The following is a 24446-nucleotide window of genomic DNA, read 5'->3' as shown; positions in this document are numbered from 1 at the left end:
CCCTGGGCAGCTCCTTTTTCACTGGACCCCTATTCAGAGGCCTTCCGGTTTAGTGGGGTCTGTTTGTGTTCCTCTGGCACAACAGTTGAGGACCCAGAGCCATTCTTGTTGCATGAGGAAGAATTGGAGGAGGGTCTGAGTGGAAGAATAACAGAATACTTAATACTTGGTGTCTCTGGAGCATTTTATAGTTGAGAAAGGGCTTTTGGTATAATTCTTTATTTGATCCTCAAATAGCCTTGGGAAGCACATAGTTGTCTCAATTTTACACATGAAGGTACTTGAGCCTCAGTTTCCTCCATGACTTACTTATAGTCACATGATTAATAAGAATTAGAACTGGATTTTGAACTCGGCCTTGTGATACCATGGCATGTTCTTTCCATCCTATCTTTTTGCTTCACATAATAAACTGATGAATAGGCTAATGACCCTGATGGCAAATATTATTGATAAAGATCAAATAAGACTTCTGAATTTGAGGCTGCCTGGCTACACATTTCAAGATAGTTCCTCTGCATACCACAATTATTTCCATTCTATATGACTAGAATTTCTGTGTGCTTTCCTTTATGTTTCCCTTTTGGCATCTATAAAATTCTGCTGTTGCATCTAGATTAGAAGATGTTGATCTGAGAATCTTTTAACTGTAAATAACTTGATATTTAAGTATCTCTCTTGTACATTCCAATAGACTATCAAAGATGAACTTTTGGTGGTAAGCCCTTTCCTATCCAATGGAGTGATTTCTGTTAATCTTCAAGGCTTTTATTCAACTCTTATAAAAATCTTCATAGGATCATCAGGGTTTGATTATTATAGTCAAAGGCACTTAAAAGTATGTTCATGGATATATTGACATTCCATAACCAGGCTTAAGAGTTGTTGTTTTCCTAAAACAAACAAACAAAGCAACTCGGTTCTCTTAAGATGCTGTCCATTGCAGAAATGAGTTGTATTCCAAAGGTTCACTAGTAAGTCAGTTGGTTGTAACTCTATTTCCTTTTAGCCCATTATTGTAAATGATGATCAGTTTCCCAGGCTAACTCACAAAAAACCTTTTGAGATAAGTGTGTATGAGTCTTGAGCCCTGAGGCCAGCAAAGTGGAAGGCTGTGCAATTTTTGTATAGTTTAATAATATGAGAAATTCTACAGTAGGGAGATCTGACTTTGACCTCTGGTAGTAAGGCAGAGAGCATGAGAGGATAGGGCAGGGCAGAAAGTGAGTTTAGGAGTTTCCCTAAGTCATAGAAAGCTTCTGTTACTTGAGGGAAGGAGAAGGAATCTGAATATAATAAGCTAAAATACCTTAGATTAACAAAAATGATCTATTGACTAAAAAGAGAGTTCCTATTTTTATTATATTGTAAGTAAAAGAAACCTCTCTGATGACATGATTTTAAAAACATAATATGTTGACCTTGTAATTCAGTGGGAAGCTGTTCCTGGTTCTCTGGCTTGACTCTGGCCTATAGGTCATTGAAATGTCAGAATGGCTTAAATAGAAGGCATAGATAAAAAAACCTCTGAGATCTGCTGGATCTTTAATATGTGATACATCTAATGCTCAGTTATCCATTGAAATTATATTTTTGATAGCATGTCAGTTTGGCACAAACAAAACACACAATGGGCTGTTGAAACCTCCTGTACTGCCCAACATGTGTTCTCGCTATAAAGTAGAGCCAGGAAAATGGAGTTGGAGCCTAATACATGCTAGCTAGATGAGTACACAAATCCTTCTCAGAAGGTCAGAGGTCATTGCTGTATGTGTGACACAGTATATGTTTGGAATCTAATAGCAAAAATCTTGGAGTTGATGTTCTTGATTTACTGAAAAGATTTCCCCCTTCTCCCGCCAATCAAAAAAACTTGAAATTGGGTTAATTTACAGTGAATATTGTTATTTAATTGCATATTAATTTTTTGTAGTTTGAATTTATGTGTGTGCTCATTTTGAGTTTTGTTTGTTTGTAGCAAAAGCAGACATGTATAAACTTAAACTCTACATCTATGTATCTGGTAAGCGGAGGCCTTGACAACACTGTTAATATTTGGGATTTAAAATCAAAGAGACTTCATCGATCTCTTAAGGTAAGAAATTATTTTTATCTTAGTTTGTCAACTAGACTTCTCAGAGAAATCATGTGTTTTTCTCTTTTTGCTTTTGTAACCAAGTTTTGCTTTTTAAGATTTTTTAGCATTCAATCTAAAACTAAAATTTTTCTTAGTTTTGTGAGACTCAGTAAAGAAGTAGATATTAATAAAATTCTCTAGACACAAACCTCCTGTTCACTTTTCTCATACCGTTTTTTGAAAGTTATTAATTATTGTCACATTTAAGTCTTTTCTTCTGTATGCCTATTTTAACCCTACAATAAAAATTTCTTGTTTTGAATAAAATGAATCATCCCATCATTGCTTATTAAAGCATTATTTGCTGTCGCCACCAAGTTAATAAAGAAGAAAAGAAAGAGTCTTTGAATAAATGAGAGAGGGAATAGTAATGACAGTTGTTGGACCCTTCAGATCATCAGAATTAGAAATTTGACTCAGGTCCTCTAAAATATTCTCCTACTGCTGGGTTTTTGTTATTTATTTTTTACATTTAAAAAACAAACACTTGGAGTGTATTTGTTATTGTTGTTTTTAACTTTCTAAAATTGACTAAAATCTATGTGAATACCTATGGGTAAATTTTTATATTGGTCATTTTGTCTTGGAAATGAGACAAATAACAATGATGTCATCAACTCAGTTCACTATAGTTAGGGAAATGACTGTTACAAAAAAAAGAATGGCTTTCTCTCTAGCTGAGATTGGAATATCATCAACTTTTTACAAGATGTGTCTGATATAATAGATTAATGGAAAGTTAACAAACTCTTCCTAGAAGTGTGATATAGATTGTTTTTAAATTGGAAGTGATAAAATAAAACCATGTTTAGATATATACATTTATTGTAGAGAGGGAGAGAGAATGGGAGAGTATTACTTGAATTAAAATTAGGATTGTATTCTCAATTCTGTTACTTACATGCCCCTTTTTTCCTGCAAGCCACATAACTTTTGCCTTAGTTTCCATATTTGAAACAAGGAAAATACTTGTCTTTCATAAAAAAAGATGTTTGCATTATTATCAAGAAAAGTTGAAATATTAAAACAATAGTTTTACTTCCTTTCCTTTCTCCTCCCCTTACAGTTATTGCCCATTTGAAACAGCTACTTCATTTGATTTAAAAAAGAGTAGTGAGCCTTACAAGATGCTCAGAAAATCTTTTTGACTTAGATGTGATAGGTTCATGAACCCTAGCTTCCTTCATCTTCCTAGCTGCTAGGCCGACTCTTCCCACTCCATTTACTTATCTGTATACATGTGCCTCAGTAGAACACAAACTCCATGAGGGAAGGGACTGTTTCATTTTCATCTTTGTGTCAATAACAGTTAGCACTGTGCCTTGTGTATAGTGATTTTAAAATGCTTTTTAATTAGTGTTATAGAAAAATGGAGTAATGGCTTTTGTTTTTCATATTAATGTTAATCTGTTCCTAGCTGTATGATAGTGAGTTACTTTTGTATCATGAATAATCTCTGGTGCCAAATTGCTCCCATCTCTCTCTAGCTCTGAACTTTTTCTTAAAATGAAGGAAATGGACAGCATTCCCCATAGTGTATTATTAACTATTCCCTTCCTCCCAACCCTGACTCTGCTTAACCCCCATTCAAAGAAAATTCACTGTTGTATAGATATTCCATTAGCCTTTATATAATTTTTAGACAGGAGGACATGTTTAAAGGGAAAGAATCTTAGATTGACAAAAACATGTAATGCTAGCAGCCAAAAAATAGACAAATAAAACAAATTCTAGGCATTGTTCTATTTTATTTTATCTTTCAGGATCATAAAGATGAAGTAACTTGTGTAACATTTAATTGGAATGATTGCTACATTGCTTCTGGATCTATAAGTGGTGAAATTATTTTGCACAGCATAACTACCAATTTATCCAGTACTCCTTTTGGTCATGGTAATGGCCAGGTATAGTATGGGCATTGATTACGTTTTTAATTTCATGTAGTATGTGATTGTGTGCTATAAAAAATGATGAGTTGATAAAAAACATGGGATAGAATTTGCATGAAGTAATGAAGAGTGCAATGAGAAGTACCAAAGAACATTGTAGATAGTAATAGCATTATTTTTTAAGAGTAACTTTGAGTGACTAAGTCATTATTTTGACTTTTGTAAATATACAAATTAACTATTGAGGATCTATGAAGGAAGATGTTACCTTCTTCCAGAGAAAGAAATGATAAAAAGAAGTATGCAATACATATTTTTGTATGTATAATTTTATATATTTATATACACATATATTCATTCATACATATATATGTGTATATGTGTATGTATACATACATATACATGTATGTGTGTACATAAGCTTGTATAGCCATCTCTAGAGGAGAGCAGGAAAGGGAAGAAAGAATGAGGGAAAAAGTTACCTGATAACTTTATTATAAATTTTAGAGAAATAGAAGGTTATACATAATAAATTTGAGTTTAGGTGCAGTCATCTTTTTTTTTTTTGTCTATTATGTTTTGAAATGCTTGTTTTATTTCTTGAATTCTGAATAAAATAAGACTGAAAAAAATTCCACATGTATTTCAATTTACTATTACAATAAGAAGGTAAACATTATTAAGCTTCTGTTAAAAAAAAAAAGCCATCAATTAAGTCACTAAGAATGACATGCTTTTTCTTATCTCATATATTCAGAAATTCCAAGATATCTTACTTTTCTTTCCAAGTAACAATTAAATGAAAACAAGTTGTGGATTTGTTTTTAGAAAGCACTCCATTAAAATTCTTAAAATATTGAAAAAAATTTTTAATTTCAACTTTGGATTGCACTTTGAATAATGAAGGCAAGCCAGAGTTTCTTGATTGAAATGATTTTTTTTGAGTTGTTTTAAAACACTTTATATTATTTTAAAAGTAGTAGTATTATTAGTATTTCATAATTTTCAAATAACTAATCCTATGGATAATCCATATAAATATGTTAGTTTTTTTTGTTCAGTCATTTTTCAGTTATGTCTGATCCTATTTGGGGACTTTTTGGTAAAAATACTGGAGTTGTTTGCCATTTTCTTCTCCAGTTCATTTTACAGATGAGGAACCTGAGGCAAACAGGGTGAAGTGACTTGCCTAGGGTCACACAGCTCAGGAAGATGATTTTTCCTGACTTCAGGCCCAGCACTCTCTACACTGAGAACCCAGCTGCCAAAATATGCAGTTACAACTGGGCTATTCTGTGTGAGTATAAGCAGATAAAATGTCCTGGGCGTCAGCAGCTGGCAAAGGTCTATATATCCTGTCCCTTGATTCCAAGATTTTATGAAGGGTTTCTATGATAATTAAAAAAGCACTTGCTATGCTTCATGTGCAGGGATGGCAGATATTCATGTTTACTAATGTTTTAATACAGGTTCTTGGTAGATAATAAAGATTTTTTACTCTTATCTTTATTTATAAATGAAAAGATAACAATTATCAAAGCTAAATCAGGCTAATGTTGGATTATCAAGCTATTTTTATATAAAAGTTTGTTTCATTGCTAAACACTTTTTTCAGATAATGTGGTTTCTTTTTTTATTTGCTAGAAAACCCAGAGTCTTAAAAAAAAGGATTTCACCAAGTTCTCCATAGAGATTGATTTATGTTTTGTGATGAATAGTGGCTACTGTTCTTTAAATGATGCTTGGCAACCTTCACATATTGTATTAAAATCTTGTGGGGTTGTTTGTTTTGCACTTAGTACCTTATGTGGACAGTATGGCATGTGATGTACACTTAAGCTGAACAGCACCATCCTAGTATTGTGAAGGATTCACATGTCATAGAATCACAAAATGTTAGAAGTAAAAGACATCTTAGAATCCTAGATCTAGTTAAATCCTGAGGCTAAGAGAAGATAAATGACTGGACCAAGGCCATGTAATCATGTTAGATAAGGGAGATTTTTAGTTTCCAGTGATATGGTTTTTAGCATAGAAGGTTTTCAATGAAAGGAGAACATTTTTTCTCCCCCTGGTGTCCTCCTGACATGTGGCCTTAAGACCTGTCGTGCTCCAGTGGCTTGAAGGTGATAGGAGCACCTGGAAATTCAGGCATAGGGAAGCCTGAATTCCAAGTCACAGGTCATAGATGGGAACCGAATGGTATGTTTGGCTGGCTTGGAGAGGCAGATTTGCATGAAGGAATGATAGAAACATACAGGGATTTCAGACTGTGCAGTCTTACGTTCCTCCTTTAGAGAGAAATAAGTTTGCACTTTGGATGGTTAGGTTGTGAGGTGCTTGAGATGAGACAAGGATTTCTCTTCCTATTTCTTTGTGTTCTCAGTGCTTAGCTCAGTGTTTTGCACATAAGTATTTATTAAGTGCTTTTTATTCTCTAGAGATAGAGAAGATTTTGATCAGAAGAGTGATAACTAGGAGTGTAGATATTAAAAAAGGTAAGCCTGGCACATTGGTGTGGCAGAAGAATCAGAGGCAGCCTTCTAGACCTATTCAGTCTAATAGAGATTTGATTCAGTGACTGCCTCCTGTGGTACTATTTACCAGTTATAGAATCCAGTGTCAAAAAATGAAATAGTCCTTGCCTCTTTGAAGCTTAATTTGTTCCAAGCAAGGCTGCTGCTGTTTGTCCTTCATTCTCTGTGTCATCAGATCTGGTGATATCAAATTTGGATTGGATCTGAGGGAGGGAGGACTGTGCACAGTCACCAGCATCACCTTCTCCAGAACCATCCAGGACAAGGAGATGGCTCTGGATTTGGTGGGAGATTTTGGCCTTTTAAATCTAAGATCCTTCCCAGTCTCAGTTTGACTGAAGGCACACTCATTCTTTATTTAAAGCTTGGTAAGAGATGAGGCAGAAGCAAATTGCTATTTACATTCATCATAAGACAATCAGGGCTCACACAAGGACCCCGTGGAGTTGGTCTGGGACTTTGTGTTGGCCAGTCAAGGAATGAAATTAGGGGGACCATAACATAATATATTTATAGGTATGTAAATGCAAGTTAACTTGAGGATATCTAGGGAGATGAGAAGAGGCTTCATCTATCTGCAGTGAAAGGTATAATGGCAATATTTATTAAGTACTTATTATGTGTCAGGTAATGTCTCAGTACTAAGAATACAAACATGAAAAAGGATGCTGGTATCTCTCAAGAAGCATATAGTCTAACAGGAGAAGAAGACCACATCCAAAGAGAAACTAAAGGAGTGGGCTGGAGAAGGCCTTTCATGGAGGTTTGGGAAGGACCTCCTTGACTCAGCCCTCTGACCAGAGTGTGCTGTTGAGGGGTGGGTGCTGAGGCCATTTAGTATCCCAAGATGATAAGGTTCCTGGGATTCTGATGGAGAACTCTAAAGGAATATAGCCATAGGTGGGAGATCAAAGTATATGAAAAAGTTAGTAAGCCAGGTTTGCTGACACACAGAGCATGTTATAAGAAGTGAGAGTTCATTAAATATGGAAAGGGAGGTGAGGGCCAAATTGCAAAAAGCCTTGAATGCCAAGCTAAGAAGTTTCTATCTTATTCCAGAGGTAGAAGGGAGCTACTGAAGAATTTTGAGCAGAGAAGTTACCTACTTTCATCTGTCTTTGAAAGTTGAATTGGCAGCTGTGGGAAGGATGGATTGGAAAGGGGAGAAACTGGAAATGGGAGGCCCAATTAGAAGAAGCCTGTTATAATAGTTCAGAAATGAGAATCTAAAATAAGGGGCTGAGTGAGAGTGGAGAGAAAGGAACAGATATGCAGGAAATTGTGCCATTTTGATTAGAGTTGGCAACTTATTCAGTATGGGGAATGTGTACCTTTTGTATCTCAGGTTGTGAGTGTATATATAATTGCTTAACTTCTTGTTGACTCAGTTTCCTCAAGTTAAAATAGGGATAGTAGTAATAGCACCTACCTTATAGCATTGTTGTAAGACCCCATACAGTATTTGTTAAGTGATTAACATAGTACCTGGCACATAATAGGTGTTTATTAAATGCTTATAGATAAAGAAGGGTTGAAGATGAGAGGACATAGTTGTGGGGACGAGTTCCTAGAGGTTACAGCAGATAGGGTCAATAACAAAAGGTAGAGAAAAGAAATAAGGCCACCTATTTCTCAGAAGCTGGAGCAAATGAGAGAAGAGGATTTGATGTGGAACTAAATGTAAAGTAAGGAAGGGAATTTGATTCATTTTAAATGACCTTAATTTTCTCTGTAATGTAGGAACTAAGATCTTTTGTTAGAAAGGAGAGTTGGAGTAATGAAGGGAGGCTTTGAGGATAGAAGAGGTTTGAAATAGCGCTGAAGGGAATATGAAGAGGAAGTAATTAGCTAAAATAGCAAAAGGATTGAAACAGTGAGGGCCAAGTCAAGATTGAGTATCACAGAATTGTAGTGGACATAGTGCCTTTATGAGACTTTTCCTATGGGGATTCAAAGGTATTTAGGTAGAAATAAAGAAGACAAGTATTTGGGAGTAGTACCAATTTAGGCTTTGGCAAGATATCAGTGGCAAATAGGACTAAGTTGCAGCAGATAAAAAGATAGAGTACAATGTATGACTGAACTCAATAACCTGAAAAGGCTATTGACTGGAAAGGGAGACCAAAGCAGTGGTGTTTGATTGAGAGAACAGGGACGCTAGAGGGATGAGAGCTCATTGTGAAGATAAAAATAGGTTTAGGGGAAACAAGGTGATGATCCAAGATAATTCTCAGAATTCTGGGTCATGGAGTTAGCACAGAGCATAGGCTATGATGAGAACTGACATCTATCTGTCCCTGGGGGTGGTGGAGGCGAAATGAAGCTTGTAAATGGGAGGCTTTTACCTACATTGTGGTACGTGTCAACAATCCCAAATGGGAGAGCAAAGGACACCGGTGAGCAGCATATTGCCCTTTTAAGGCATGACCAAGCAATGTCCATCTCAGATTAAAATATTCTGGCTAAAATATACATACTCTTTAGGAAAAAAAAGGACTTTCCTCTTCCATAATGAGGTCATTGAATCTTAAAATAAACTTTTGGAATATCTTAAGTGAATATTGTGCAAAAGTTTAATTTCAATATTTGTTTTAAAATTAAATAATTACTAACTCAAATGCTCCTCTGTTCCTTTTTTATTAAATTAAAAAATATTAACAAAAATGAACATATCAATATAAAAAAAGAGCAGAAAGTATTATATATTATGTACTGTTTTTAAAAAATATATTTTAAGACTATGCGAATAACCAAACTGTCCCCATTTTTTTCTCTCAGCCTGTGAATTTCCTTTTGTTCTTTTACACACACATATTCTCACATACACTTGTGTGTGTGTGTGTGTGTATATATATATATATATATACATACATGCAGATACACATATATATACATACATATATATGTTTATATATACATATATGTATATGTGTGTGTGTATGTATATATAAAATTTGTATTTTGTTTTATGGACTTTTTTCCTTTTCTTGTTTTTTAAAAAATCTTTTTACCATTACTAATTTACTCCTCATTCATTCTCCTCACCACTGTTCTCCTCAGCTCCTTAATTCCCACATTGGCCTACCTTGAAAATTGTCTCATTCTATATCAATATTCTTTTATCACATCCTTGATAAGAAATGTGCATTGTGATTCATTACCAGCCTTCTGGAATCCCATTAGCTATTTTGTTGATTATTTATGAAGAGTTCTCCATAATAGTTTTTCTTTCTTTTGTTGATTATTTATGAATAGTTCTCCATAGTAGTTTTCCTTTCATTATTATTGTCATATAGTTAGTTCTTGCTCATTTTACATTAGTTCATGCAGTTCTTCCCCACTTCTTCTGAATTCAATCTCCTTTATCATTTATTTTTATTTTTTTAATTTTTATTTTTAATGGTATTTTATTTTTATAAATGTATGCAAGGATAGTTTTCAACACTGAGCCTTGAAGAACTTTGTGTTCCAAATTTTTCTCCCTCTTCCCTTTCCCCAAGACTGCAAGCAATCCAATATAAGTTAAACATGTGCAATTCTTCTAAACATATTTCCATATTTGTCATGCTGAGCAAAAAAAAAAAAAAATCATATCCAAAGGGAAAAAAAGAGAGGAAAAATCCCATGCAAAGAAAACAACAACGCAAAAAAAGGTCCTTTATCATTTATTAAGGCACAATAATGTTCCCTTATGCTTATATTCCATAATTTGTTCAGCCATGCCTGATTGATGAGCATCTGTTTTATTTTCCAGCTCTTTGCTTCAACAAAAAGAGCTGCTATAAATATTTTTGTACATGCAGGATCTTCCTTTCCCCTGTCTTGTATCTTTTGGATGTATATGCTTAGTAGTGGAATAATTAGGTCAGAGGATACTAAAATTATAATTAATATTCCAAAGACTTTCCAAAATGGTTGGATCAATTCACAACTCTCTCAGCAATGTATCTATTCTGCTACAGGCCATTCAACAGATGTCAATTTTCTTTTTTATTATTTTTGCCAATCTGATTGGTATGGGGTTATAACCTCAGTGTTTTTAAATGTGTATTTCTCTTTTTATTAGTGATTAGGAATATTTTTCATATGGTTTTTGATAGCTTGCATTTCTTCTTTTGAAAGCTACCTATTCATATTCCTTATTTACTGATTTTTAGATATTTATGGGAGTTCCTTATATAAGATATTAAACCTTTCCCTGAGAAATTTGTTGTCAAAAGTTTTCTTCCCTAGCTGTTTCCCTTCTAATTCTTTTAACTTCATTTATTTTATGGATACAAAAGCTTTTCACTTTTTTGTAATCAACATTTTCTGTTATATATTTTATGATCATCTGTATATTGTTTGGTTATTTTCCTTTAAAACAGACTAGGAAATGATATTGGAAAACTTCTCTTGGAATTTGGGTTAGGTTTCTAGCCTAATTATTATATGTGTATTAAATATTAGCTCAAATACAGAACTCTGCCCAAAGGACTATCAAACTTTGTATGCCCTTTGATCCAGCAGGGTCTCTCCTGGATCTATATCCCACAGAGATCATTAAATAGAGAAAAGGAGCCACATGTGCAAAAATGTTTGTATTAACCCTTTTTGTAATGGCAAGGAACTAGAAAGTGAGTGAATTGAATGCCCATCAGTTGGGGACTGGCTGAATAAGTTATGGTATATGAATGTGATGAAATATTGTTCTATAAGAAATAATCAGTAGAATGATTTCAGAAAGGCTTAGAGAGACTTACATGAACTGATGCTAAGTGAAGTGAATAGAACCAAGAGAACACTGTACACAGCAACAACATGATTATGTGATGATGATCAACTCTGATGGACATGGCACTTTTCAATAATGAGATGATTCAGGCCAATTCCAATAGACTCGTGATAGAGACAGCTATCTGCACCCAAAAAAGAGGACCATGGGAACAAATGTGGATCACAACATGGTATTTTCACCTTTTTAAAATTTTTTATTATTGTTTGCTTGTTTTTTTTTTTCTCATTTTCTTTCCTTTTTGATCTGATTTTTCTTGTGCAGCATGATAAATGTGGACATATGTATACAAAAGAAATTAGCCCAATTCTTAAAAAATAAATATAAACACACATTTATCTATAGTTTTGTTTTATTGGTGTTTCTTATCTTCATTACTCTGATAGTTCAGTGATCTATTCCCACCGACAAATTGTAGTGCATTCATGCTCCCTTATCCTGTAACTTTTTTGTTTGTTCTCTAGTTGGTCCTGTGTGGGGAGGTGGGCATCAAGACATGTGATCTTCTCATTTTGTTACTGACATGGTGAGAAAATGAAGCTAAGATTCTTAAGAAGGAAAAAAAAAATAATCCTAAAATATGTATTTCTTGCAAGGCCATATCTTGAATATTTTTGATTTCTTTTTCTTCTTCTTTACTGTTCTTTTTCTGTAAGTTTACATTGACTGTTTAAATATAAATGTGTACATATCTATGTGTAGGTATTAGATACTTTCATATGTACATACGTAGATGTATGTATAATTTGTTCTCACGTGTAACAGTTTTTTTCTAAATGCTATTCCTTGTAATTTTAGGCTTACTTATACATTTTATTATACTCCCTAATTTAAGTATAAATTGATTAATGGAAAACCCGAGTCTCTGTAAGCATTTAATAAAATTTTTCTGAGAAACTTCTAAAACTTAGAAGTGATTTGGAATTGCTTTTAAATGCTGTCTGAAAGTTGTCAGCTTTCAATACTGTCTTATTTCTTTTAGCTCTCTAACATTGCCTTTGGATTTTCTCAATATAAAGAATGATCTCAGTGGCCATTTAATTCTTCAAAAGCCATTTAGTGAATAATAATCTATAAGTGGCTTTTGTGTATATGACTCATGTGAGGGGTATGCATTTAATTGCTATTACCCCAGTGTGCCATTTGCAGTATTATCATGTAAATAGTGGATGTGGACATGAGAAACCTGTACTTACCCATAGCATTTAATAGATTTAATGTCTTTCATATGAGAAATGCTATACTAACTGTTCCTCACTTTTATTATAGATATCAAAACTTTTTTCTTATAAAAAATGTATTGCCTGTTTATTTAGAGCCTGTCTTGCCCTTACTTAAGATATATCAAATGGTTCTTTGTCAAAATAGGACAAATTATGATTTAAATTCATAATTGGAAATCATATTAGTTAGCTTTTGAGTACTTGAGAATTAATTATTTGGTTTCTCTATCGTTGAGGGCTTTTCCTTTTCTTTTGATGTTTGTTCATTTGTATGTATTAGAAATGAAGCAAAGAAAAAGACAGTTGTCAAGTATATGAGAAGAATTTAAATTTAGTGTTCAGAATAAATTTTTATAAGTCATTTTTTAGTTTATGTTATTTTTGTAGAATGAGGGTCTTCCTAAATTCAGGATTGGTACTTAGGAAATTTTAAAAGACTAGGCTGGGATTCTTAATTTGGAGTCCTTGAACTTAGGTTTTTTCCCCCAATATTTTGATAACTGTATTTTACAATAATTAATGTCCTTTGTGATCTTGTGTTTCATTTTGTGGATTAAAAAAAAAACCCACATTATTTTCTAAAGAGATCTGTTTCAATAGATTGTCAGAGGGGTCTCTGACATACAAAAAGTTTAGAACTCTTGACCTAGAGGGAGATCTATATAGACTTGGATACAAATAATACAAAAAGAAATAGATGAGTTTACAAATCTAGCAGAGTACCAAGAAAGTAAGCTGTCATCCTTTCTCCTATGCATAATTGGGACTGACTTTGTTTTTGATGAACAATGAGGAAAGAAATGTCACCCAAAGAGGAGTTGAATTACTTGTAAGGCCAAAATATTTGCCAGGTATTGTTGATATGAGTAGGACTTTTTAACATGTACCCTAAGAATTTGAAAAAAATACCTTTTCCAGTCTTTTGCCTTTTGGAGTGGTTTCATTCACTTCTTTTTGACTCACATCTACTCTTAATTCAAGGGCACAGAGGCAAATGTAGTAGATAGCAAATCAAAGGCTTATAACACCTGTATGCCTTGTAATTCTTAGCTGCCAAGGATTCAGATTTTTTTTTCCTTGCTGTCTTACCTTACTAATTGTGGGAAAAATATAAGAATAAAGTAGTTACTTACCCTTCCACCCTTTCCAAAGTCTTACACATGTGACTTTTACAAAGTTTGAGACATATAATTTCTGGGTAATTAGTAATTTTATTAATAATGTCAGCTCTTTGATAAAAGAGTTCAGTGGCATTCTCACATGCCAAAGAACTCCATGGTGGAGGGCTCCTAGCTTTGAAAAAAGGATATTGCAGAGCGTGGCAATCCACTCTGATTGGTTAACAAGTAATAAGAGAGAATGAATATTATTACAATAAAAGGCTGAACTTGTAATGAGCTCTGATTATGTCCTTTACTTCTAACTTGCACAGCCTTGGCAATCTATTCAAAGTATTTGCCCCAACTCCTCCCCAGAAATCTGTATGGAGCACAATGGGTTTCCCCTCCTTAAGATTCTTTTTGTAATGTTCCTGGGCTTTACTTTGAGGAGAAAGTTAATTCAACCTTCTTAGACTGAATTTTGAAGTGAGGACTTTAGAAAAAGGAGGTAAATCTGGACTTGCCCAAATCATTGGTTATTAATAATCTCGTTTCTCTCATATACCAGCTCCTCTTAAAGTATTTTTAAATTGGGTATTTTACAAAAAGAAAGCCACATGAGCGCCTTCACATTTTTAAATAACTGAATGACTATTGCCCTTAAAATTTTTAGACATCTGTAAGGTCATTGACTTCCCTTTTCTTTACCATGGAACTGTTAGAACCCAGTTCCTATCCTCCTTAGGTTGTAGATGAGGAAATTATAATGCTGAGAGCTTGTTTCTTGCCTAAGGTCAGAAATAAGTCAGAGCTCAAGAGATTTCTCTTCCATCACTTCTATTTGGCCAAACTACTGGGGCTGTGTGATCTTTGACAGTTATACACATGAGAAGTCTGAAAGGTTGTGCTGCAGGGCAGCATTAGCATTTTTTAGGTATATCAGATTTATTAAAATAATGATATCAATCAGTTAAAGTTGCTCTTAAGCTATTTTTGTTTTCCCAATAAATTTTAAAACATTTAAATTTTTTTTCTTAATATTCAGTGAATATAAAAATTGACTTCTATAACCATATAATCTGCTTTATAGAGAACTGACTGGACTTAAACTTTGACTTTCAGACTTTTGACTTTTCCTTCCTATTTATATGTACTTAAATAATTTCTTAGTTCTATTTTCTCTCCTCCTCCCCCACCCTCAGGGCTATTCTTCAAACTAACTGATATTACCCAGAAAATGTAACTGAGTCTAGTGTTATTTCCTAACATGTAGGTGAGGAGGCATTTGTCTCACTCCCAAATGAGAAGTCATAGGCAGATTATGCCTATAGATTTATGTCTTCATGGCTTCAGTTTCTTCCCTTCTTTAGGGGAGCATTATTTCTGAGGGGAACTTTCCCCCTCCCCAGAAGTGAGATGGAAGTTTATATCCCCCATATTTTGACAGATTAATAATTTAATTGGTAAAAGTGCTTCTATCACTGATATGGATTGTAATCCCTCTCTCATCTTGTGTGATTCCTTCCCTAGGGAAACTGTTGGACACATTGAAAGTTACCTTCTTGTTCTCAGGTTCCAGGGCACCCCACAGACTTCTCTGTTGACTCTTTCCTGCTAACACAACCAGCTCATCTCCTTTCCCAGTTATATGTGTCCTCCTCCATAATGCCTTTTATGTCATTTCCTTCATGCAAGGCATTGTTGGTAGCGTGCTACAGCCTGCTGACTGTAAGCAGTTATATCCACCATCTGTCTTTCCCATTACCTTTTGAGTTATTTGTCATGTTAATTATTCAGGACCTTGTGTTCCATGATTCAGAGCCATATGGCGTCACTGGGCTGCTGTCAGTACCCAGCTTCAGAGTAGGGGGTTGGGGGAGACAGGGAACTATAATAACAGCACTCATTTCTTAAAAATAAGATTTCGTATGCAGCCATGAAGACCAATTCAGTTTCTTTCTATTAAGAAAAACACTTTTAAGAATTGAAAAACACTTGGCTAATTTATTGCTCTTTTTTTATGTTGATTACTTTTGCTTAGAAGGGTATATTCAACAAGTACATTAATGTAGTCTATATTACTGATTCCATGGACTCTTTTAAAAAACTAAGAATCTGAAGCCTGTAAAAATTAGGAAATTAGTTTTTTTTTTTTTTGTTTTTGTTTTTTTTTTTTTAGTGAAATTGGCAATACTATGGAGTAATATCAAAGAAACTCAATTTTCTGTTGGAAATAGATTTGCATATATTAAGAAATTTACTTTCAAGTATCTTAACTTGAGGTATTCTAAATGTATTGAGCTTTCTATAGATTATAAATATGTTTCTAAAGGAAAAAGTCTTGCAGTGTTTGCAAAAATGCCATGGTTGACAACTTGGATTTCAATTGCCTGTAACTAGTTGGGCATACAAATTAGTGATTAGTCAACCCCGAGATCTATTTCTTGAAATGGAGTTTGGAAATTAAACATTTTATTATATTTGATGCTTTATATTCAAAATAGATTTTAAATGTAACAGTTTTAGTATGATCATTTTTAAGTATCATTAAGATTTTTAAGATGTTGCTATATATAGAAAACTCTTTGCAAATTATATTTCATTTTTTTGAAAGAATTTTTGACATTTGAAAATACAATTTAGGTGATTATTAGGACATATGCTTATACTGTAATAGACTGACTTAAATGGGTATAATTGTTAATTACACATATAATGTTTTAAACCACTTTGGCTCCAATTTGCTTAATTTTTTTTTTTTTTTTTTTTTTTTTTTTTTTTAAGGCTTGCTTCCTAAGAACATTCCCCATTTTTATTTGGCAAAAGATTTTATATTTAGAGCAATGGTTTCCGCAAGAATTTTCCTAATGTTCTCATCCATGTGTATTTAATAGAACTGTAAGTGTAGTTGCACAAAGTGTGCATCTATTTGTCCTTGTCTGGAGTTCCATTACATTTATATGAAATCCCATTTATTTAGTTGTCTTACTTTCTTTTTGAATTGTTTTCAGTGAAATGTTATTATACAGTTAATAGTTTGGTATGCCACAAGCATTGTCCTTTCAGCCTTCATTTCACTGAGAACAGCCTTTTGCATTTCCTCTGTGGCCAGAGTATTGATTTGTCTAAGAGGTAAAAGGAGCATATGGTGATGTGATAATGCTGCCTGGTGACAAGCTTTTTTAGCCCTTTTGAAAAAGAATTTGTATGGGTTTTCTAACTCAAGTTATTTTGATTGTTAGTGATGTGTTAGTGATTTTAGTATGCAGAGCACACTAAAGGAGGGACAGAGGGAGACAATAATGATAAAATCAGGATTTCTTTCCCAAAAAGATCTAGATTGGTTAGTGAAATAATATACATACCCACCAACACCAAAAACCAAATCAGAAAATGATTTGAAAATCATATGAATGTGACATAAACTGAATCCTTAGATGATAAAGAATTGTACCTGAGAGGAGGGATCAGTGCTGATTCAGGTAAATCAGAGAAAAATTTTCAGGCTATGCTTAAAAAGAAGGTGAAAGACATAGTTTTGCCTAAGAAGCTTATTCTCCTACCATTGTCTGTCCTTAGAATCAAAGAATCATAGGACTTAGGTGCTGGGAATTATCTAGTCAGGGGTTTCTTAACCCTTTTTTGTTTTATGGACCCATTTTGCAATCTGGTAAAGCCTATAATCTCCTTTTGGAGTAATAGTTTTAAATGCTTAACAAATTATGTAAGATTATAATAGGGATCAACTATAGATTAGAATTTTATTATCAATATATATTAAAAGATTAAGATTCCTGAATTAATCTAGTCTTCTCTCTGTACTTTTTTTTTTTTTTTTTTTGAGTGTAGTATGGCTAGTGGTGGTTAAATGATTTACTTAGGGTTTCATGGATAGCAAGTTACTTAGGCTTTCTTACCCTGAATCAGATATTCTTGTCACTGAAATTAATTCGTTGTAGTCTTCTCTCCACCTAAGAGTACCTAGGAACCAGAACAAATAGGGAAATGGGGTGAGGAGTTTGGTAACATGAATCTCAGTTCATTTCTACTTGAAAACATTGTGACTGGTGGTGCTACATGGAACAAGAATGAGGGAATTCATATTTATCTGATGGTTGATATCTGGAATTATATTTATAATTATGAAAATTTTCTTTAGGACTATGTTATTAGGCTATTAATAATGTAACGTTTCTTTAACATGGTGTTTTCACATCTGTTAAGACAAATCTGATCTCATTTTGATGGGTCCATTTGTTTTGTCCTCTTTCTCCTGTCTGTCTCTCTTTGGTATCTACTTTTTAGTTAGTTTAGATCATGTTTATATCTCTGGCTGGGAGAAAAGGGAAGAGAGAAAGTAAAAGTAAAACTGAAATCAGTTAATTCTGGTACCTTTTGAAAACAAACATGAGAAATAGTTGAAATACTCTATGGGTTACTCTTTAAATATATGAAACTTATCTTATTAAATAGCCTCATTAAAAGTCACAGTACCTATCTTATCAAGTCTTCAGAAGGATGTATTAGACTCTTTTTCTCCAAGTATAATAGGAAGCAATATTGTATAATAGTAAATCTAGACAATATAGCCCAAAGACCAGACGTAGTAGAAAACTGCTTCTCTCGGTAATTCATTCAGCTTTTGAAAAATAGAAGAACCAAGGAACAAAATTACTCCTGGATTTAATTCTAATCAAATAGGGAGGTGGTGGTTGGAATTGTAGGAATGACAGGAACTTTGGTAAATAGAGGGTGTATCATTTATGATAGGAAAAAACAAAACAAAAAAGAAAGATCATTCAGTGGAATTGGACATTTGGACTACAAAGATTTTTGCAAATGTGAGTGCATATTTAGTATATATCTCATAATTGTTGAGTGAATCTTGTTGCCTGTGCTTTAGAATTTAGAAAAGAGATTTCAAAATTTTGAAAAATAGTTTGGGTGTAATCTCATAGCTGGAGACTAAAAGAAAAACACTGTGAAAGAGAACTTGAATACAGCAGTATGTTTACAGTATGATTATATATGATCCTAATGAAGGGGAAAGGTCAATGTATAACCTCTGGGGCTTGTGCAATAAATTATCTGTACTCAAGTTTTAAAAAGACAAGTCTAATTTTGGAAGCTAGGTCAGGTAGGCAGGGGGCATGATTAGTAAATAGGCATTAAGAAGGTTAAGTCCCATTGGGTCTAAACCTTTCATATATCTCAGAATAACCAATAGTATTTCCTTACCTATATTATAGAGGCCTGAAAGAGGAAGATTTTTTAAAAAGGGGATAAGGAGTTGCATCTTGATTGTTCACTGGAGTATGTGTGAACATTTTAGTGAATGAAAGGGAAAGTCAAACTATTGAACTCTTGCCTTGTTTCTGTTTTCTATATCAAGAAAAATGATCTTTAGATTTTAAAAGGATAGAGCAAAAATGGATAAGAGGCAGCTGAAACCAGACACAAATGAGTTAAGAGGACCTCTTGGTCAGAGCAGTCAGTTCAGTTGACCCAGGTAATTCTATCCCGGTGGACTAAAACTTGCCAACATGATTATTGAGCCTCAATTGACAACCTGTGGAGAATTATGAAGAAGAGGAACGCTGCCATGGAACTTTTTAAGTTCCCTAAATTGTCAGAAAAGGGATTAGCTCCATAGGCTAGGAAGCTGGCAAAATTCTTAGAGGATTATTAAAGAGCTGGTTTGTTAGCGCTGAAAAGGAATTGGGTGATTACACTGAGCCATCATTCATCAGGGAGTTGGCATAAATTTCACGTGTTACTATGAGGTTTTTAGCCTCCATGAGTACAGGGACTGTATTTCATTTCTCTTTCTGTTTCTTCCAATGTTTAGCAGTGTTTTGCTTTATTATTAAAGTCTATTAAAAATAGACACTAATAAGTGGTTAAGAAATAAATTTTTTAAAAACATTTATTCTTATGATATCCTTGTGGACAAGATAGAGATATATAGTCTAGAGGGTAGTAAAATTTAGATATCTTTGATAAAATCTGGAGTGATAAGAGCTGACATTTATCTGACATTTAAGTATTTGCAAAGTCTTTGACATATATTTATCCTAGTTAAACCTTGTTAAAGCCATGTGAAGTAATTGCAGCAAGTATTAGGATTCTTGTTTTTACAGAGAAAGAAACTGAGACTTAGTGAAGTTTATTGAGTGACCCAAGGCCAGAGATGGGTTTTTGACCCTAGTTTCTCCTGACTTTGAGAATGTACCCTTGCCACCAGGGGCAGTTTGCCTCTCACAGTTGGGTGCTGTCTTAGGTCCTAGGTCCTAGATTTTGTTCTGTTTCTTTGGAGGACATGTTTAATTTATTTGTGGGTGTTGGGAAGCTGGGAGGACTTGATGATTGTGGTGGATGATGAGATTAGAATCTGAAAAGATCTCAGCAGGCTTTAATAATGCTTTATACCTAATGAGTGGCTTTAGTTTAGTAGTGCTATTAAAATGATGCACTCAAGATGAAGGAAAAAGCCGTTGTACAGTAGAAGGACTCATGTGGCTAGAGAGCAGCAGCTCCAAAGACCCACCCTTTTTTTTCCTTTTTAAAACTGCAAGTCCCTTATGAGTAACAGTGACATCACAGCATCCATAAAGGCAGATGCCTGAGGTTGTATCTGAGTTGTGCCTGCCAACATACTGGTTGGACCATCTGGGGAACTGGCTTCAGTTCCAGCTGTTACCTTTTGTACAAGAGCTGGTTAAGCAGGAGCTTGTCCAGGCTGGTGAGGGCCCGCAGAAGGATCCAAAGAGCTTTGTTGTGGAAAAGAGGAGAGGCTGGGGCAGGGTGAGAATGGCAATCATGACATTCACTCATTTGAGAGTTTTTTTTGGTCTGGCCTCCAAAGGTACAAATAGGGCAGAAGTTAGAGGCAGGCAGACTTTGAGTTCACTACCTCACACTCTGCATTAAAAATGGCATCACATAACTTGTTTGATAATGAGATCTCCATTTCAGGAGATATTCAAGCAGAGCCTTGATGATTTTGTTCGGTCTCTATTAAAAGGACAGGACCCATGGCACAGGACAGCAGTGAGTGAGTGAAATTCAGGAGCTTAGGTGGAATGATCAGCTGTAATAAAGTAGACACAGTATGAGTATCCTCATCTTACAGCAGGTAAGAACTCTTGAGGCTTAAAGAAATGGAATGATTTGCCCTTGATCACAAGGCTCTAATAAGTGATAACAGAAGAATTTGAACCCAAGTCTTTCTGATTCCAAATATAGTTCTCTGTGTGCTTTTATCCCATACTGTTTCCCTGTCTTGTTCCACAGTAAAATTTGAAGAACATGCTTTCTGAACTCTGCGGGGAGAGTGGTCATTATTGATCTGAGGAAAAGGAAAACTTTGTAGAGGAGCTCCCTGCCTTACAATTTGAGTTATTGAAAGATGTCATCCAAATATGGAAATATGTTTAAAAGGATAGTACATGTTTAACCTATATCAGATTGCTTGCTCTCTTAGCGAGGAGGGAGATGAGGAAAAAAGAAAAATTTGGAACATAAAGTTTTACAAAAATGAAAATTATGTTTATATGTATTTGAAAAAATAAAATACTATTGAGAAAAAAAAAGACATCATTGTATTTGGATTTAAAGAATGGGTAGGATGTTAACAGTTAAAGAACTAGAGGAAATATTTTTCGATGACAAGGATCCCAAAAGGCCCTCAATTGAGAAGGGATAGGGTATAGAGTTCATGAGGAGAGTAACCCCGAGGAGAGGTTACAGAGGCAAAGTGGGGCCGTGTAGTGGAGAGCCGTGCATTTGAATGTGATGTACCATGCAGTGGGAATCCCAGAGTGGTTATATTAAGTGATTTCAGAGTCCTTTTCCAACTCTAAGATTCTGTGGTTTTATATATTCTTATCATACTTCTTGTATATCTCTTTTATAGCAGTTAGTACCTTCCATTGTATGTGATTAGTGGCAAAGTATTCCTCTCCTCTTTTCTCCCATTAGCTTAAGAGCTTCTTGAGGGCAGAGGCTAGAACTTAACCATTAAATATGCTACTTACTGGGAATACTTGGAAGTTCCTGTTGTAGAAATTAGAATACTGCCTGTAAGGTACCACCTCATGGGTACCCAGTGTCTGCCTGTTACTAATCAATATCTGTGTATGTACATGTGTATATTTATCTGCATTCATAAAATGCTTTAAATGTTTTCTGCTTTGTTTTTAATAGTCCATTCGTCAGTTGAAGTACTCCCTGTTTAAGAAATCTCTCCTGGGCAGTGTGTCTGATAATGGAGTAGTAACTCTCTGGGATGTAAATAGTCAAAGTCCATACCATAACTTTGAATGTAGCCACAAAGCTCCAGCCTCAGGAATATCTTTTTCTCCCGTCAATGACATGCTGCTTGTAACCATAGGCCTGGATAAAAGAATCATTCTCTATGACACGGCAAGTAAGATGTAAGTGGTTCACCTTTCTTAAATTTAGTAATGAGTAAATATTACTCCATATTAATTAGATTGTACATTCGTGGTTTATACGACATCTAGAAAATTTTTTTAGCAGCACCAGAGATGTTAAGCAGATGGTTTGAAACAAGATAGTATTTTTCTTTTCTTTTTTTACACAAGATATTCCAAGAACTAGAAAGTTTTTCCAGGAATAGCATTTTTATTACGATGATACAGTGTTTAAAAAGAAATTCTCCGAAATATAATTATTTCTTATTTTAAGCATATGAACTTAATTTTTATCTCAAAAATTGGATGGCCTTCACAATAAAGCAACAGAGGATGTGAAATTTAAAACAGGGTTTATTTTGTTTTAATACACTAGGAAAAATTAATTACCAAAAATGTTGGTGTTAGAATAGTAACCGTATCTGGCAAATTCTCTATTCTGTACCATCTTGTCTGAGTTCTAATGTGACCTAATTTTGGTCTTTCATAAATATAGCTACCAGGGTGTTATAGAATGACTAGAGCCCCTAACTGTGCGATTCATGTGGAAAAAGAAAATGTTGTTAAGTAATGGGAGAGAATGTCCCAGCTGAACCTCTTGCCCCAGTATTAAGTTGTTCATTTCTATTACTTTTATAGCTTTCTGAATATTCATTATTATAACCCATCTTACTTTACTGTAAGGACTTCTTTACTGAAGTCCTTGACTACTCAAATTTGATGGGACTCCATAAATTATAATGTCCTTTTTTTACTCAGTTTAGTTCCTCAGTATTCATATTAATGTAATCTGGTTAAATAATGGGGTTTGTTAGAATAAGTCTTTTGTCATTTCAGACTCTTTCTTCCTTCCTTCCTATTTGGCCTAGCCTTAGGTTAGAAGCATCACTTGTTATAGGTTGTTGCTTCAGTCCAAATACTATGTAACTTCTTAACTTTGGGGAAAATTGTTTCTGTTCTCCTCTCAGTTGCTTTCAAATCTAAGAGATGAGCAGCTAAGAAGAGCTAGGGAAAAAAAAAGCTCTCTTGTTAAGAAAGCATCCTAGCTCTCTTTGCTGTGGATGTATAGGTAGAGCAATAATGGGAGCGTGGAGAAAGGATCATGCTTAAAAATCTTCAACCCAGGGACCAAAGGAATTGTGAGGGAGCAGAGAACAAATGGGAAAGTGGGTGACATATGTGCCAGTGGGGTTTAGGTGGTTCCTTCTGCTACTAGTTTAACATACCAACCCAACAAAAACTTGGGCAGTGATGTGAGGAACATGCTTTTTGGAAACACGGATAAAAGTTAACAGGAAAATAGGATAAAAAATGTCCTTTATAAGTAAGTACGTAGACTACATATTGAAGATATTTTAGGCTTAATTCTGAAATGCTGCTTTGTTTAGACTATTGTATTTGCAGAGTTAAATTCTTATGACATTCTGGATATAGGAGATATTTAAAGGCTGTATTAGCATATGCTTATATGTAGACAGACCTATGTCTTCTTTTCTTTATGAAGACAACTGAGAACTTTAGTGGCTGAGGCTCCATTAACTGCAGTAGACTTCATGCCTGATGGAGCGACGTTGGCAATTGGATCTTCCCGTGGGAAAATATATCAATATGACTTAAGGATGTTGAATTCTCCAGTAAAGACCGTCCATGCTCACAAAACATCTGTGCAGTGTATAACATTTCAGTGCTCTTCTGTCCTTCCTAAGGTGAGAAATTCCCTTTTATCATTTTAGCTTTTGCTAAATAAAATCATGGCAGTAATCTTGAAAGATTGATCTTAATGTTCAAGACTTTAAACATGCTTTGAATAATGTTATTTTGTATTAAATTTTAAATGATGATCTTGTTTTTTTAATATCTGTGTGATAAATATTATCTTTAAGATGCCTGTCTTCATTTGTACATTCACTTCTCAGATATTCTCTCTTCCTTATTAAATCTCTATTTTAAAAATACTTTGCAAATAAAAAAAAAATGTACAGATGCCTTTAAAAATGCTGAAATTGATATGGGAGAACTCTGACCTCTCTAGCAAAAAAGAAAAATAAAAAGCTCAGGACATTTGTGGCTTGTTACTGCCCAGTTTGGAGTATTAGTAATCAAAACTTTAACACTTATTCCATCTTATATTTTAGTCAGGTTTAAATAAAGGCTCTTCAAATAAATCTACATTGAACAAAAGAACGGGTAAAGTGAGCAGCACACCAGTCCAAAATTCTGGAATTGTCAGAGAACCAACTTCTCTATCAGGTACTGCTGTTTTATCTCAGCTCATGACCTCAGTTGAAGGGAAAGGATCAGTGGCTGTTCCAGACAAATCAGGTAAATCTCTTTTAGTATTTTAATATTTT

At 34.2% G+C, this 24446-nt stretch overlaps 1 protein-coding gene across 4 annotated transcripts in view; it reads left to right on the top strand.

The window, feature by feature from the left end:
- Positions 1 to 24446, top strand: part of NEDD1 (NEDD1 gamma-tubulin ring complex targeting factor) — a 63669-nt gene that overhangs the window by 13018 nt on the left and 26205 nt on the right. For all 4 annotated transcript variants that reach the window (XM_031940415.1, XM_031940414.1, XM_012550572.3 and 1 more), the window contains exons 4-8: positions 1979 to 2095; positions 3901 to 4041; positions 21866 to 22095; positions 23600 to 23801; positions 24231 to 24417. In XM_031940415.1, the coding sequence (XP_031796275.1) occupies positions 1979 to 2095; positions 3901 to 4041; positions 21866 to 22095; positions 23600 to 23801; positions 24231 to 24417 (877 nt within the window). The remainder of the gene's footprint in view (positions 1 to 1978; positions 2096 to 3900; positions 4042 to 21865; positions 22096 to 23599; positions 23802 to 24230; positions 24418 to 24446) is intronic.

This window comes from Sarcophilus harrisii, chromosome 5, assembly GCF_902635505.1.
Source record: "Sarcophilus harrisii chromosome 5, mSarHar1.11, whole genome shotgun sequence".
NCBI lineage: Eukaryota > Metazoa > Chordata > Mammalia > Dasyuromorphia > Dasyuridae > Sarcophilus > Sarcophilus harrisii.
This window is presented reverse-complemented; position numbering and strand designations above follow the sequence as displayed.